This window comes from Barbus barbus (assembly GCF_936440315.1).
Source record: "Barbus barbus genome assembly, chromosome: 38".
In the NCBI taxonomy this organism is placed as follows: domain Eukaryota; kingdom Metazoa; phylum Chordata; class Actinopteri; order Cypriniformes; family Cyprinidae; genus Barbus; species Barbus barbus.
In genome coordinates, this window is record NC_136716.1 from 25422314 (window position 1) to 25437316 (window position 15003).

Sequence of the window (15003 nt, forward strand, 5' to 3'; positions counted from 1 at the left end):
ATTTTAGTACATAGTCTTGTCATTTTTAATACGTTCTGCTTTTCTTTAATATCTCTTTAGTTTGAAAAACTTTAGCACCTAAACTTGCTTTATGTCAGGTAATTGGCAATGCAATATTTCAATAAAATTTTTTGTTTACTTTTTTGATAATTTTTTTTTTTATTGTCGTCATTAAAGCAGTGCATGGAAATTGTTGTTTTTTTTATATTGTCTTAAAGAAAATGAAGCCTTATTTTTGGACATTATTTTCTTGAAATAATTACTGCATTACAGTAATGAAAATAATGGGAACAACATAAATCAAAAACAAAACATTCAATTGCATTTCGGAGGAAAAAAATAAAATAAACAAATTAATTTTACATTTCTTTTTATGCAGCTGCAAAAGCTAAATGTTGTCTTTGGTTTCTATTTCTGGTTGTGATTTGGAGCTTGATGCAGTAAGTTTACTTCCAGTGACTCGAATTTGAAGTGCAGAGTAAGTCTTTATTTGTGTGGACAGACAGATACTCACCGTCTCTGACAGAATGACCGCCTCGCTGGGCTGCAGCGGGATATCTGCCGTCTTCAGCTCCTTATCAAACAGCTCCTGGTGCTTGCTGTTCCTCTTCTCTTTCTTTTTCTCCTTCCTGTCTTTCTCAGGTTCGTCTCGATCCAGTTTATCCTGGGACTTACAGTGCAGCTTCTTTGGTAAGAGAGGCTCCAAGGCAAATCTATCAGATGAAAGAGAGAAGAGGAATCAAATGAGGAGAGGACTTAGATAATCAAGCGGCGGCTGCATTTTATTGGATAAGACTTCTGGGCTGTTTAATATCACAGAGAAGCATCTTATGAAGTCTTGAGCAAATATTAGCACTCATTTGACATTTAGCTCAAACTGTAAACTCAAAAGCACGTTTCTGGTGTTCAGTCTCAAGTGTCATGGCAACCAACCATATTAGCTAATTGAAAATGACACATTATATTTTTTACAACATGTTATCTCAGAGATCAGGGCTCAGCCTTGGGCCGTCTTGGTCAGCTGAGCTGCTCATATTCATACTTGAGCAATATTTTTACAGGCCTCACAAAAATAAAAATAAATAAATAAAATAAAAGGTGAAAATATATAAATAAAAACATTATAATAAAAAAATATATAATATATAAAATATATATTAGAATTTTTAAAAAAGAAATAAGAAATTAAGAAAAAACTTTACATATTTAATATATAAAAGTTTTTCATTTGCAATAGGATTATAAAATAACAATAAAAATATATTTAATATATGTCTGAAATATATTTTATAAATTTTTAATATAACATTTATATTTTTTGTTTTCATTAAACATTTTCTAAAGAAAAAGGACATAAAAACACACATTAAAAATAAAATGTAATGCAAAAAAGGGGTCAGAAATATATTTAGTATCTTTTATTTCAATATGTTTTTCGTAAAAGATTTAGCTATTTTTCCAATTAAATGTGTTTAAAAGTTCTTAATTTGTAATAATTGCTGGAATATAATATACAACAATATCAGTAATATATAACCCTATGAGAGCAATAAAATAAGCTGTTAAAAATAACAGTTTATGATTTAACCCAGTCTAACTGATGCATCAAAATACATAAATCAATTTCATATTTTTGAGAAAACATTATGCCATCAAGTTAATGATACCCAAATAACATTTAAATCGACACAATCTGCAATAACGGTCTTTAATAAATCATAGGAAACCAAATGTTCAAGTTTGCAAAGCACAAAAGCCCATGATTGATGAACGTAAGATGCAGCGGCACTGACTCGAAATGATCTCATGCCGGCTCCATCCTTATCTGCCGTTTCAAAAAGTAAATGAAAACCACAGTAAGCGTATTTGTTAGCACAAGCGTACGTGAACCCAGACAGCTCGACTCTGCACAGAAACACTGTGTCATCACTATTGGATTTCAGGTGCAAAGCTCAGAACAAACTAGTTTCTTAAAAACGCAGCGATGCCGGATAGAAATCGTACATCATCCATGCAAACGCGCTCCTGTAAAAGTGACAATCTATGCATTAAAATGAGACTCGCAGGCGGTTTGGTACAGCGGGAAGCAACAAAAAAGCCAAGCAGAATCTCTGGGTCTCATAAAGAATGTTGGGCTCAAGCGAATCAAAGCTCTTTAATGAGATGGATTAACTAATCAAATGAAAGCTCTTGTGAAGCGCTGCCCTTCACAATTAAACAGCAGCGGAGGGCATCTCTGATAGAATCGCTCTCTTCAAACATGCACTAATTAATGCTTAAGGCTGGCATCTGTATGTCCGCCGCGCTACACTGCCACCAACCTGACAGGGTGAAGAGATACGCCACAAGACCATGCCAGTACCCTGATTTTACACATATAAACACATCTGATTCTGTCTGAACTGATGGAACGTCTTAAAGTGAAATAAGATGATGTTCTTGGAGAAACAGCAGGTGATTCGGTGCATTACGGCTGTAAGCGTGAATGAGAACAGACCGCCTGCTAAGAGAAACGACAAAGGACAGAATCGAAAAAAGTCACTCTAACCGAGGAAGTGTTCTGTGCTAGTCCTCCTATAACGGCTATAAGAAGAAAATAAATCACTGTCAAGAACCCAGCCTGTTCCATATAGAGGTCTGGATCAGTGCTCCACTAATGTGGCTTTTTCAATGGCTGATGCTGATATCTGGAGAGAGATTTATCATTATTTAAATAATTCAACATTTTACATCTTGTTTGTTAAACGGTTTTGACACAGATTAGAAACTCCTAAAGGGTGTTTTATGTCTACTATAGGCTTGTAGTGTTATTTTAGTATCATTCTATCATAGTTTTTGTTCATATTTTGAATAGATTTTTTTGTGTTTTTATTTTAATTTTAGTTAAAGTTTTAGTAAATATTCGATCATACTTTTTTAAAAAATATTTGGAATTTCTTTGTGTTCTTTGATTTTATTGTAATTTTATTTAAAGTTTTTGCTATTTTGTTGTTTTTGTATTTTTTATTTAAAAATATTTATTGAAAAAGTTCTCATTAAGTTTATTTAGTTTGAGTTATTTAGTACAATTTTTTAATTGTAATTTTTTAAGACAAAAAAAAACTGCATTTATTTTGCAACAGAAATCTTTTGTAATATTATAAATGTATTTACTGTCAGTTTTGATCAATTTAATGTATTCTAAAACGTATGTATAAACAGTAGAAAGAATGAATGAAAGAGAGCAGTAAAGGTGAAATATCTGCAGATAGATGGCTCTAGCAGGAGTCAGGATGGTGTGTGTGTGTGTGTGTGTTTACCCGTCTGATCCCGGTCTGGAGGGAGAGTTGTCTGATGATATGGAGGTCACAGACACGACAGACAGCGGCCTCTGAGACGACGGCATGGTGAAGGAGCGAATCATTGAACGCGGCCGACTGCCCCGCCGCTCGTCCGACGCGGGAGGCTGAAACAACATCATGACATTTCATCAGTTCTTTAAAAAAGGCCAACACAGGACACTTTCCTTTTCTGTTAGCAGGCGGTCTAAATTAAATGTAGCATTGACTGGCATCTTTTGTCAACGAGGTTCGACCTAATTAAAAGGAAATGAGTCTCAATAACAGCACTGATGAACTACATGATTAAGTTGGTGGCAGGTGTTACAAAAAATTACCAGGCTTATACGTTAGACAATTTTAATGATAAACCTATCATAATCTGATTAACAACATAATAGCACTGATTAAAAACGAATATGAATTAAAATATATCAAATATATGTGTGTGCAGAAAGACATTTTCTTAGTAAAATAACCATCTGAAAGATTTCTATGGAAGCCTGTTTCCACCACGGAATAAAACAAAAAAGAGAATTGTGACTTTCTAGCAATATGGACTTCAACAAAGTCTGAACTGTTAGATTTTTTTCTCACAATTCTGAATTTATATATATCGTAATTCAGACTTTTTTTTCAGGCTGTCTTGCAATTTTTTATTTTTTTTCTCTGCCACAGAAAAAAAAGGTAGCCTAATTGCCAATTTTTATTTTGCAATTCTGACTTTTTCCTCACATTTCTGAGTTTATATCTCACAATTTGGACTTTCTCATTTAGAAATTGCAATTCTGAAAAAAAAAAAAGTCTGAAGAATTGCGAGATATAAACTCAGAATTGCAAGAATGCAATAAAAAAAGGAAAAATAAAGAAAGAAAAAAAAAAGATTTTTATTCCACGGTGGAAACCATGTATTTTTCAAAATGGTAATTTTTTTTCATGCATATTTTAATGTTGTACAGGACAAACAAAAAAGTATTCAGTCTGATAATACTATGAGTTACTGTTAGGATTTTGATAGTTACCTTGGAAAATTCGCCAGACTTACAGCTCTATTAAAGCAGTAACAGCATTTAAAACTGCAATTGTACAATGCCTCATTATCACCTAACAGCTGCCATGACTTCATTCACTACAACATTTCTATAGTGCTTTTCACAATACATATTTCCAAGCAGCTTATCTTTATGAAGCAGCATATTTAAATAATAATGCCCTGTGAGCAAATCAAAATAGTGTCCCAAGAAGAAACCAAGACCCAACACAGACAAATGCAGACAAACATGCAACACACAAATCAGACACAGAATGCGTGTAACAGTTCATAGTGATCAGATTGTATTGTGTGCTAAGAGTCCATCTTGAGGTCATGTGATGCATGCAAGCGAGCTGTGATGAAGAACATCCATGAATGCGTGAAGGCTGAGGGTTATGGCTGAGTGAATGATGAAGGCATGATGCAGCACGATTTGGAAAGTGACTGTCTGCTGGGACTCACTAGTGTTCTGATGCCGTACTGCTTCTCCACCTTCTCTTTCAGCTGTCTGAAACATGCCTCCAAACGCTCGTGAAATGGACGAAGAGCATCTGTCACCTTCTCGCCGTGGATACGAACTCCTTCAGCCAGGTTCGGGATCTGAATGAGACGCACACACAAGCCAAAGCAAAGCAATTAAACCACAATCTTCCATAAAACTTAAGAAAAAATTACTAAGATTTCACACTGGCAGGAATCGTTACAAAAGACACAAATGGCATCAAACAAGTGTTTATCTAAACCCAATACCATAAATGCTCTTTAAAATAAATAGCTTTAAAATTCAATTATCAAATGGACTTTTCTCCATCTTCTATTGCTGTATTAACAAATACACACTTTTTTGTTACAAAACAGTATAGAAAAATAAATGCTTGTATTGCTTCTATTATGCATTTATTTTAATTTATTCATAGAGATCTACAGTAAAATAGAATCTACAACCAGAAATGACAATAACTAACAACTGAATATTCATAAACTAGCATTAACATGAACCTAGATGGATAAATACTGTACATAGCTGCTATTCATTGTTAGGTTATGATAATCCAATGTTAACTAATTAAACAAAATGCAAACTACATCACTGAGCATTTACCCCAAAAATCAACCTGTGAGACTATGCGAGGGAAAAAATAAAGCATTTTTGTCTCTTTAACATGCAAATACAAGCATCTTTCTAAAACCAATACCAAAAAACACTTTTAATTAATATACATATTACTTTATTTTAATTTTTTCTCGCTAGCCTCTATTGCTGTTATGACAAATACACTTTTATTTTTTTTGGTTACAAGGCAATATATAAAAGCACATTTTATAGTCTATTATGTCTTTATACACTATAAATGTATTTTAAATTTTACTTTAAATTTTTTATTTTAATATAATACAGTGAAATAAAATATAAATAAATATTAAAATATTAAAATTCATAAAAATAAATGGAAACATTACATGCAAAATGACATCATAAACAACAACTGAATATTAATGAATTACATTACCATGGCATTAACTAAGATAAATAAACATTGTAAATGAAATGAAATCAAATCACTAAGAATTCACAGCAAATGTCAACCTCACTAATCAACTCGATTTGTGCTGTTTGCCCCACGCTGCCTTCCTGCTGTCGGAGTGAGACGTAACCTGCAGCTCTTCTGGACTGATTTACTCAAGCCTCTTGGTTGCCTGTGAATCAGGCGCAGTGATTCACCTCGGCCTGAGGTTCAATTTCCTGTCTTCTACATAAAACCTCTGGCCTGACAGCCACTACAGCACCGGCACTGGCTTTATTTGCAAGCTACAGTGAAAGACGGATCATATTACACAGGATTTAAAACAAACCTTTGTGCACAAGCATTCATTGCACATAGCACTGTACTCTCTCTCTCAAATATGACTCCTGGCTAAAGTCTCCTGCTAATCTGAATGTACAGAATAAAGCATAACACATCAGAAGGATACAGTAGTGCTGAACACACACACACACACACACACACACACACAGAATCTGAACTGCTCAGCTAATTGGAAAGAGAGGTGCTGCTGTCTCCAGACATAAGACTAAATCAGAGCTCTATAAAGATGAGGCATTTCTGAACCAAATAAACTCCAAGCTTCACGTTCAACTGATGCAATGCAGTGCAATGCGATGGAGAGGAGCACTTTCTCATGTTCACGTCAAAATGGTCATCAATCATGAAAGCAAAGACGTCAAGCTTCTCTTCAGAATTTTTAAACCTCTCAAAAAACAAAAATCATACTTTTGTATTATCTCTGAAAAGAACAGAAACATTTTGTAACAATTTTGTACCTCAGTGTTTTTGTCTTGTTTTCCAGTACAAATATGTCCATGACACAGACTTCAGATGAGCAAAATGACACAAGTCTAGATTAAATTAATCAAGTCAATATGCCAACGAAATAAGAAAAAAAACAATTTAAATGGATTTTTTTTCTGAACTAAACGGCATAGTTTCTGAAAACTTAAATACTTGTTTAAATATTTCAAATATTGAAATGTTTAAATTTTTTTAATATTTGTTTAAATATCTGAAATATTATTATTTTTAATATTTATATAATTGTAAAGTTTAAAATTTAAAGCACTTAACTGGAAATGCATAAATATTTGTTTAAATATTTTACATTTAAAATGTCAGTATATTTAATGTTTATGCAAGCGCTACACGTGAAGAATTTAATTAACATGATTACGTTAACAAACAAATGTACATAAGGATAATTTATGCTAAATAATTCTATAGCTTCCTGATTAAATACGCAATATAATTCCAACTCGAGCACTGAATTCTACATAATACAGAAGCGATGCAGAGTTTGTTCAGATCTTCCTGCAGTTCAACAGTCGTGAGAGGATTCCCGCTTTAATAAGGGTTGGTAGCACCGAGGGGAATTTCTGAAGGAGACAGAGATACAGACAGATAGAGCAGTGCCGCTCGTGTCTCCAGGGAAACCCAGACCTTTATAACATGATCAGTGTGAGGGAATTCTGGGTAGGCGGCAGAGCGGCAAAACCGCTATAAAAGCAGGCTGCCAAATCACACAAACACAACTACACATACGCCTCACCCGCTAACTCTGACTGAAAATAAAACTGATGAGCACATATGGACACGGAATGAAGAATTCAGTGCTCAAACGCAGAGAACATCAATGCTTTTCTTCAGTTTGAATATCTTCCTGCTATATAAATGGTAGAACAAGTGGTACAAACACCCAAGCTCATGAGTATGATGACGTTTCTTGACATTCTCAAGATGGCGCCGCACATGGCAGCCATTGTGCTTGTTTTAATGTTTTTGTTCGTTTTTCCTGTTTTTTGTTTGTCAAACACGATCAGTTTCACCAGGAAAGAACTGCTGAAAATTCGGCAGAACACACCACGAAATCTCCAACTGGTTTTCGATAATTCGGATGTTTTGCTGAACATAGTAGTCGGTGGAGCTGTGGCGCTGTTTAGACGCTTTAGGACACGCAGATGGGGAAGCGAGCCGGCGCACCAGTGAAGCTCAGACAGCGCGGATTTCGAATGCCGTTGTCTAGCATCCATCTGGCAAATCTCCGCTCTCTACCCAACAAAACGGACGAACTCCTTCTGCTTTCCCGGTTAAACAAGGATTTTTCAAACTCTGCTGCTCTGTGTTTCACGGAAACCTGGCTGAACAGCACCATTCCAGACAACGCATTACATCTGCCTAATTTCACGCTGATCAGAGCAGATCGCGAAGCGGAATCAACAGGGAAATCGCGCGGTGGCAGGACATGCTTCTACATCAATGAGAGGTGGTGTACAGATGTAACAGTGTTAAAGAAGATGTGCTGTTCAGTTCTAGAAAGGCTTTTCAACAACTGTAAATTTTTATACTCGCCGCGGGAGTTCTGCTCGTTCATTCTCGTGAGTGTCTACATTCCACCGCAAGCGCACGTGAGCACAGCTTTACAGAAACTCGCTGATCTGATCACAGACACAGAACAACAACACCCAGACTCTGTTTTAATCATTCTAGGGGGCTTTAATAAAGCAAATCTCTCCCTTGAACTGCCAAAATACAGACAGCATGTTACATGTCCCACCAGAGACAGTAATATACTGGATCACTGTTACACAGCGATAAAGGACACATATCACTCTGTTCCACGAGCAGCTTTAGGACTCTCTGATCACTGTTTGGTTCATCTTATTCCAACCTACAGGCAGAAACTTAAATCTGTTAAACCTGTATTAAGGACTGTAAAGAGATGGACTAATGAGACAGAGCGGGTTTTAGAAGCCTGTCTTGGCCTTACTGATTGGAGTGTGTTTGAAGCTGCTGATGAACTGGACAAGCTCACAGAGACAACAACATCTTATATCAGTTTCTGTGAGGATATGTGCATTCCTACCAGCACTCATCTAACTTAACAACGACAAACCATGGTTCACTGCTAAACTCAGACAGCTCCTTCAGGCCAAAGAAGATGTTTATAGGAATGGGGGCAGAGTTTTGTATAAATAGGCCGAATACACACTGGAAAAGGAGAGGAATGGCAAAGAGGAATTATTTCGATAAGCTAAGGATCCAATACTCTTCCAGTGACACGGCTTCAATGTGGAAAGATCTGAAAGACAATAAAAATTACAAAACACCATCCCCCAGCACTGTGGAGAAACAACAACTGGTAGACGATCTGAATGAGTTCTACTGCAGGTTTGAAAAAAAACACCATTCACACCTTCTGCAACTCCCCTCTCCCCCACACCTGAACTGCAGATAAGAGAAGATGATGTGCGCCAGGTCTTCAAAAAGAACAAGAGAAGGAAGGCACCAGGCCCAGACGGTGTGACACCAGCCTGTCTGAAATCCTGTGCTGACCAACTGGCCACCATCTTCACACAGATCTTCAACAGTTCACTGAAGCTGTGTGAAGTCCCCTCATGCTTCAAACGCTCCATCATCCTCGTCCCAAAGAAACCCAAGATAGCAGGACTTAACGACTACAGACCTGTGGCTCTAACGTCTGTAGCCATGAACTAATTTGAAAAACTGGTTTTGGCTTATCTGAAGGACATCACTGGACCCCCTGCAGTTTGCCTACAGAGCAAACAGGTCTGTGGATGATGCAGTCAACTTAGGACTGCATTACATACTGCAACACCTGGACAGACCAGGGACTTATGTGAGGATCCTGTTTGTGGACTTCAGCTCGGCCTTTAACACTATCATTCCAGACCTCCTCCTGACCAAACTAACTCAGCTCTCCGTCCCCACCTCTGTCTGCCAGTGGATCAACAGCTTCCTGACAGACAGGCAGCAGCTAGTGAGGCTGGGAAAATACACATCCAGCACCCGTACGATCAGCACTGGAGCTCCTCAGGGCTGCGTTCTCTCCCCACTGCTCTTCTCCCTCTACACCAACGACTGCACATCTAAAAACCCCTCTGTCAAGCTCCTGAAGTTTGCAGATGACACCACACTGACCGGCCTCATCCAGGACGGTGACGAGCCGTACATACTTATTATATTTCAAATTTGCACCTAACATACCTGTACATACTGAAATGTCTATTTTGTATATTGTGTTTGTGCTATTTTGCATATTATCCATTTTGTATTTGTAATTTTTTTTTATTATTATTATCTGTGTCCTGTCCTGTTGCTGTCTTTCTGTTGCACTGTGGAGCTAAAACAAATTCCTCGTATGTGCAAACATACCTGGCAATAAAGCTAATTCTGATTCTGAGGTTTCTAGGAATCTTGCTGAGTTTATTTAGGTGAGTTTGATTAGGATTGGAGCTCAACTCAACACACTGGTCCTCCAGAAGTGGGTTTGAACAGAAAACACAAACGTTCAGAGAGTCTTGAAGTCAATGGGCTCCAATGTTGTTTGGAGTGTTATTTCAGTATTATTGAGAAACGATAAAAGTTTTTATTATTTGAATAATAATAATATTATTATTATATATTATTGATTTATTTTATATATTTTCATATACTTTATTTTATTTTTGAATCAGTTATCTTTATATTTTAGTAAATTTTTTAGCCATTTAGTTGTTTCTTTCATTTTTCTTTTATTTTAATTTCTGATTTTCATTTTAGTTATTTTAGTGTATCAAGTTACTAAATTAAAATAAAAAATATAGCTGAAATAAAAAATATAAATTTTGTATTTTATTTCAAGTAACAAAACATTTTAGTCCAAATATTTTTTTTTATTTAGTTATAGTTAACAATAATAATAACCCTGGTTGTTTGCTTACCAACATTCTTTAGAATATCTTCAATGTTCTGCTGAAAAAAAAATAAAAAATATTTCATATAAACAAATATAGCAAAATAAAATGTTGTAGTCTATTAAGTCTTTATTCTCTTTAAAAAAAAAAAAAAAAAAAGAAAAAAAAAACACTAGTCATTAATCAGGAAATTGTCTGCAAATCTGCTTATGGCCATTGCATACTATTCTATAAAGGCAAAAATATATTTACATGTATGCAAAAGTTAAAGATTAAAACTGGAGCACTTGTGAACTTACGAGTGAAGCGACATCAGAGCTCATCAGAAGTTCATGTACAAGTCTAAATTCTTGTGATCTGCCCTAAAACTAATCTAAAACTAATCAAGTATCACATAGTGGCTCTGAAAGTCAGTGTGCCATGACGTTTTTGCAATATTTATGACAATGCAAGCTGGCATAGAGATATGCATGCTTTGATTTTTCACATGCATCATCACACAGTCCATCAACACAGTGCTGGATGAAGTGTTTCTCATTAACATTTTAGCAGATGCTTCTATCCAAAGCGACTTACAAATGAGGACAATGGAAGCAATCAAAATCAACAAAAGAGCAATGATATGCAAGTCTCAGTTAGCTTAATGTAGTACACGTAGCAAGTTTAAAAAAAAATAATTATATAATAAATAAAAAGAAAACAGACAGAATAAAAAAAAAAAAACAGAGCAAGCTAGTGTTAGAGGCCTTTTTTTGCTTTTGTTAATTGTGTAGAATCTGGTCGGAACAAGAACACACACACACCAAATTTCAAGACGACACATTCCTGAACAGGAATCAAAGCCCCACTCCCAGCATGTGACTGGCTGGCCGATCTCCTGCCCTGAACCTTCTTATCTCAGGAGACCTCTAAAAACCCAGGATATATTTGAGAAGAACATCTGGATATCTTTAAAGAACAGCACCGTCAATGTTCGTGATCGGTTTACTATAAATAAAGTCGAACAGGGCAAAGACCTTGTCATTTGGAGAAACTCCGGCACAAACCCTCCCTGATTCCCTGAACATTAAAGCAGTAATTCAATGATGTTATCTGCAGGGAAGACGGTTTTACAGCCGACGTCCGAACTAAGCAAAACACCAGATCTCCACGAAAGTGACCTTACCACGACCTCGCGTTTCTCCCCAAAAATGTACTTTACTTACTTACTACTGTTAAGGCATACTGGTTTAATGCTTGCTGGACAAGTCATTAATGAGGTATATGTTGGACATTTTGATTAATATCAATTAATCATATAAATATCGAATCTTAAGAACGATTCCCTAAAAGCTAAAGTTAGAACAATAGTTCTAAAGTTATTACAATTGTATAATAAAAAGTAAACAAATAGAATTCCAAAAGTTTAGAAAAGCTAGTGTTTTTTTTGTTTTTTTTAAACAAGCAGTAAATGAATAGAGGGCAAGTCTAAAAGGGGCACATTTTTTAAAAGAATAGAATTAGAATAGAGTGCTAGAGTTATAATTATTATCGTTAGAGTTAACATCCAATAAACTCACCAGATCCTCATGCTACGCTACCAGCTGGAGCTCCCGCTCTTGCCAGAGTGAAGTGTTTTTCTCAGTGTGAAAGATGCAGTCTAACATGAATGAAGCGGTGCAAACAAAAGCACCTGACTTCTGTGAATAACAGCTGAGAGAGCAGCACGTTCACACAGATCAGCCAAGTCCCGTATAAGAGAGACCAAACAGGGAAAGCAAACTTAATCAAAAGCTGAAATCTGCAGGGGGATTGTCTTGCCTTTCCACCGCTGTTTACACGACTTCAGTGCCAGCCGGTCTGACAGCGGCATGTGAAAAATGTACACATAGCCTTTTCTACCTTCAAGACGGGGCGGATTGATCGCCATATCTCACCGAAAAAGTGGCTTCGGCTTCCTTTTGTGCTGTCAAACGCCAACTCTGCACAGCTAAAGTGTTCGTCTGTGATTGCATAAACATTACAGCCATTAATGTTCATCATCTACTAGTATAAATGAGCTGAACACGGTCAAATCTATAACTATTGATACGTGTAAATGTGGTAAGAAGGCAACAACGCATTTCTGAGAAAACGGAGGATTTCATAGCCGTTTCTCTGTCAAAATAATAAAGACAGAGCTTTTCTGAAGTGCGTTTCATGTCGTCTCTACAATTGATTTGTGCGACTCAGCTTGTCATCGTCTTTGTGGAGAAACATGTCTTTAAAACACATCTGAGGTAAGACAAAGCATGAGACGTATTTCATTCTGTGACAGGATGACAGCTGCTGTAACTCATCTCATGCAAATGTCTGACCTGACATGAATACGTGAGAAAAAATAAAGTGTTATAAAAAGCTGCAGTCAAAATAAAAAGATGATTGATACATTCAACAAAGCCTTTATCATGTCAGAAAGACATTTAGTTTCTCGATCTAATGTGTAAATAATGACTCGCAAGCATTTTTCTAAACTGCATATCAAAAATGCTTTATCTTGTTTTTAAATGTATTTTTCTCCAACTTCTGTTGCTGCATGTGTATAGTATCACTGAGATAATACTGCAGTTTATTATAGTCCATTTAGTTTATTTATACATTTCAAATCAGTTTTTATCTATATATTTCTCATTTATTTTTTAAGTTTTAGTAATATTGTTGTGTGTGTTTGCCATTTCTGTTGATACAGTTTTCATTTATTTTTTTATTTCAGTTTTAATTTTATTTTAGTGCATCAAGTTAAAATAAATAAAATGAGAAATATTGTTTTGGCAACAAGCGCAAATAAAATATATATTTAAAATTTGTATTTTATTTCAGTTAACATTTATTTTATTTCAAGTAACAAAAATGGTTTAAATTTAAATGGTTCAAATAAACACACTTTTGTTTGTAAACAAATATGAAAAAAATGAAATGTTCTATTAAAAAACATTTTTTTTATAATATAGAAAAAATGCTAGTAATCTATTATGTAATAACTGTCTTTGAATATATTTTAAATGTATTTAGAAATAAATATACATTATAAGTAATAAAATACAAAATAAAGGAAAAATTGCATTCCAATGTTAAGCATCAATGATGTAAATGTGAATTAATAGTGATTAATTGTGTATTTATAAATGAGCATTTACATAAAATTCACCGAGATAAATAATGTAAACAGCTGATGTTTATTTGTGGTTTTTGATTACTAATGCATTAATTGTTAACAAACTGCACCCAATATATTGCGTATTGTTTATTTTTTTTAGCTTGACATGGCAAACACAATATGCTTGTTCTTGTACAATATTTAAAATATTCCAGCGTGATCTTTTTGAATGTGAAAGGCACCATTTTAAAATGACACATTTGTAATTTGTAGATGGCAACTAATCAAAAGCATCAAAACTTGTTGCCATCTCCCTCAAGATGAGACAACCATGAATCTCCACACATTCCTGACATACGGGAAGCTACAGATCATGTTTATCCAGCAAACACACACACATCAGCAGATGTGTTGAATCTACAGCAGAGAGTTTGACAGGTTTGTTCATCCCTTGTACAAACTATATAGAGTTACATCAATACCTCACATCTGTTCTGCTCACAGAAAAGCTCATCAGCGGCCGTCTTTCTTTTCATCTGCCTGAAAACACATCGACACACCAGCCTCTCTCTGTCGTTACATTTCTGTCCACGTCCCTGAAGAGAACGAGTCCTTCAATAACCATTACACAACAGAAGCGTTTATGTGCTGAGAGTAACTATATACGACGTGTGGCCGGATCAGACAAACAGGCTGAACGCTCAGACATCTGATCAGACTGATGACTATTCATCACACACGCGACAGAGAACAAGTCAAAGTCAAACAGGAGACGCATATAAACTGCTCTCTTGTGAAATCTGTTCCAATACGTTTTAACCAATGCATCTCCATGACTGCCTTATGTGATTACTGGAAAAGTTCATAGCCATTACAGACTTTTCCAGCCCTGTGGAACAAAAGCGAAAAGTCAAAACATTACAATTAATGTGATAAAATATAAAAAGAGGAGAAAATTGTTTTAATCAGGTCATTTTGACCTGGAGAGTTTTTCGTTTCTTTCCTGAAAATACTAGTTTTTGTGTGTGTGCGCGCACATTGTGCATCTTACTAACTGCTCACACAGGATAACAACGTCACAACATTTGTTTTTTTAAATTTGTGTTTTTTTAGGGTTGCTTTCCCACTTTGTTAGGGGTCGTTATGTGTCTTTGCATCTAAAACGCGAGATGCAGTGCTCAGGAATGTTTTTTTTTTTTTTTTTAAAAAGCGCAGTGTTGAACGCGAGGGCCTCAAGACTTTAAGGTTTTAAGACGTGATGCAATAATGGAAATAACAGTGCCTCCTCATA

The 15003-nt window shown here is 35.6% G+C and overlaps 1 protein-coding gene across 2 annotated transcripts in view; it reads right to left on the reverse strand.

The window, feature by feature from the left end:
• Positions 1-15003, reverse strand: part of LOC306858161 (dedicator of cytokinesis protein 1-like) — a 233237-nt gene that overhangs the window by 5960 nt on the left and 212274 nt on the right. For both annotated transcript variants that reach the window (XM_079398558.1, XM_079398557.1), the window contains 3 exons: positions 4813-4950; positions 3300-3445; positions 515-713 (listed from right to left, as the gene is read on the reverse strand). In XM_079398558.1, coding sequence (XP_079254684.1) covers positions 515-713; positions 3300-3445; positions 4813-4950 — 483 coding nt within the window. The remainder of the gene's footprint in view (positions 1-514; positions 714-3299; positions 3446-4812; positions 4951-15003) is intronic.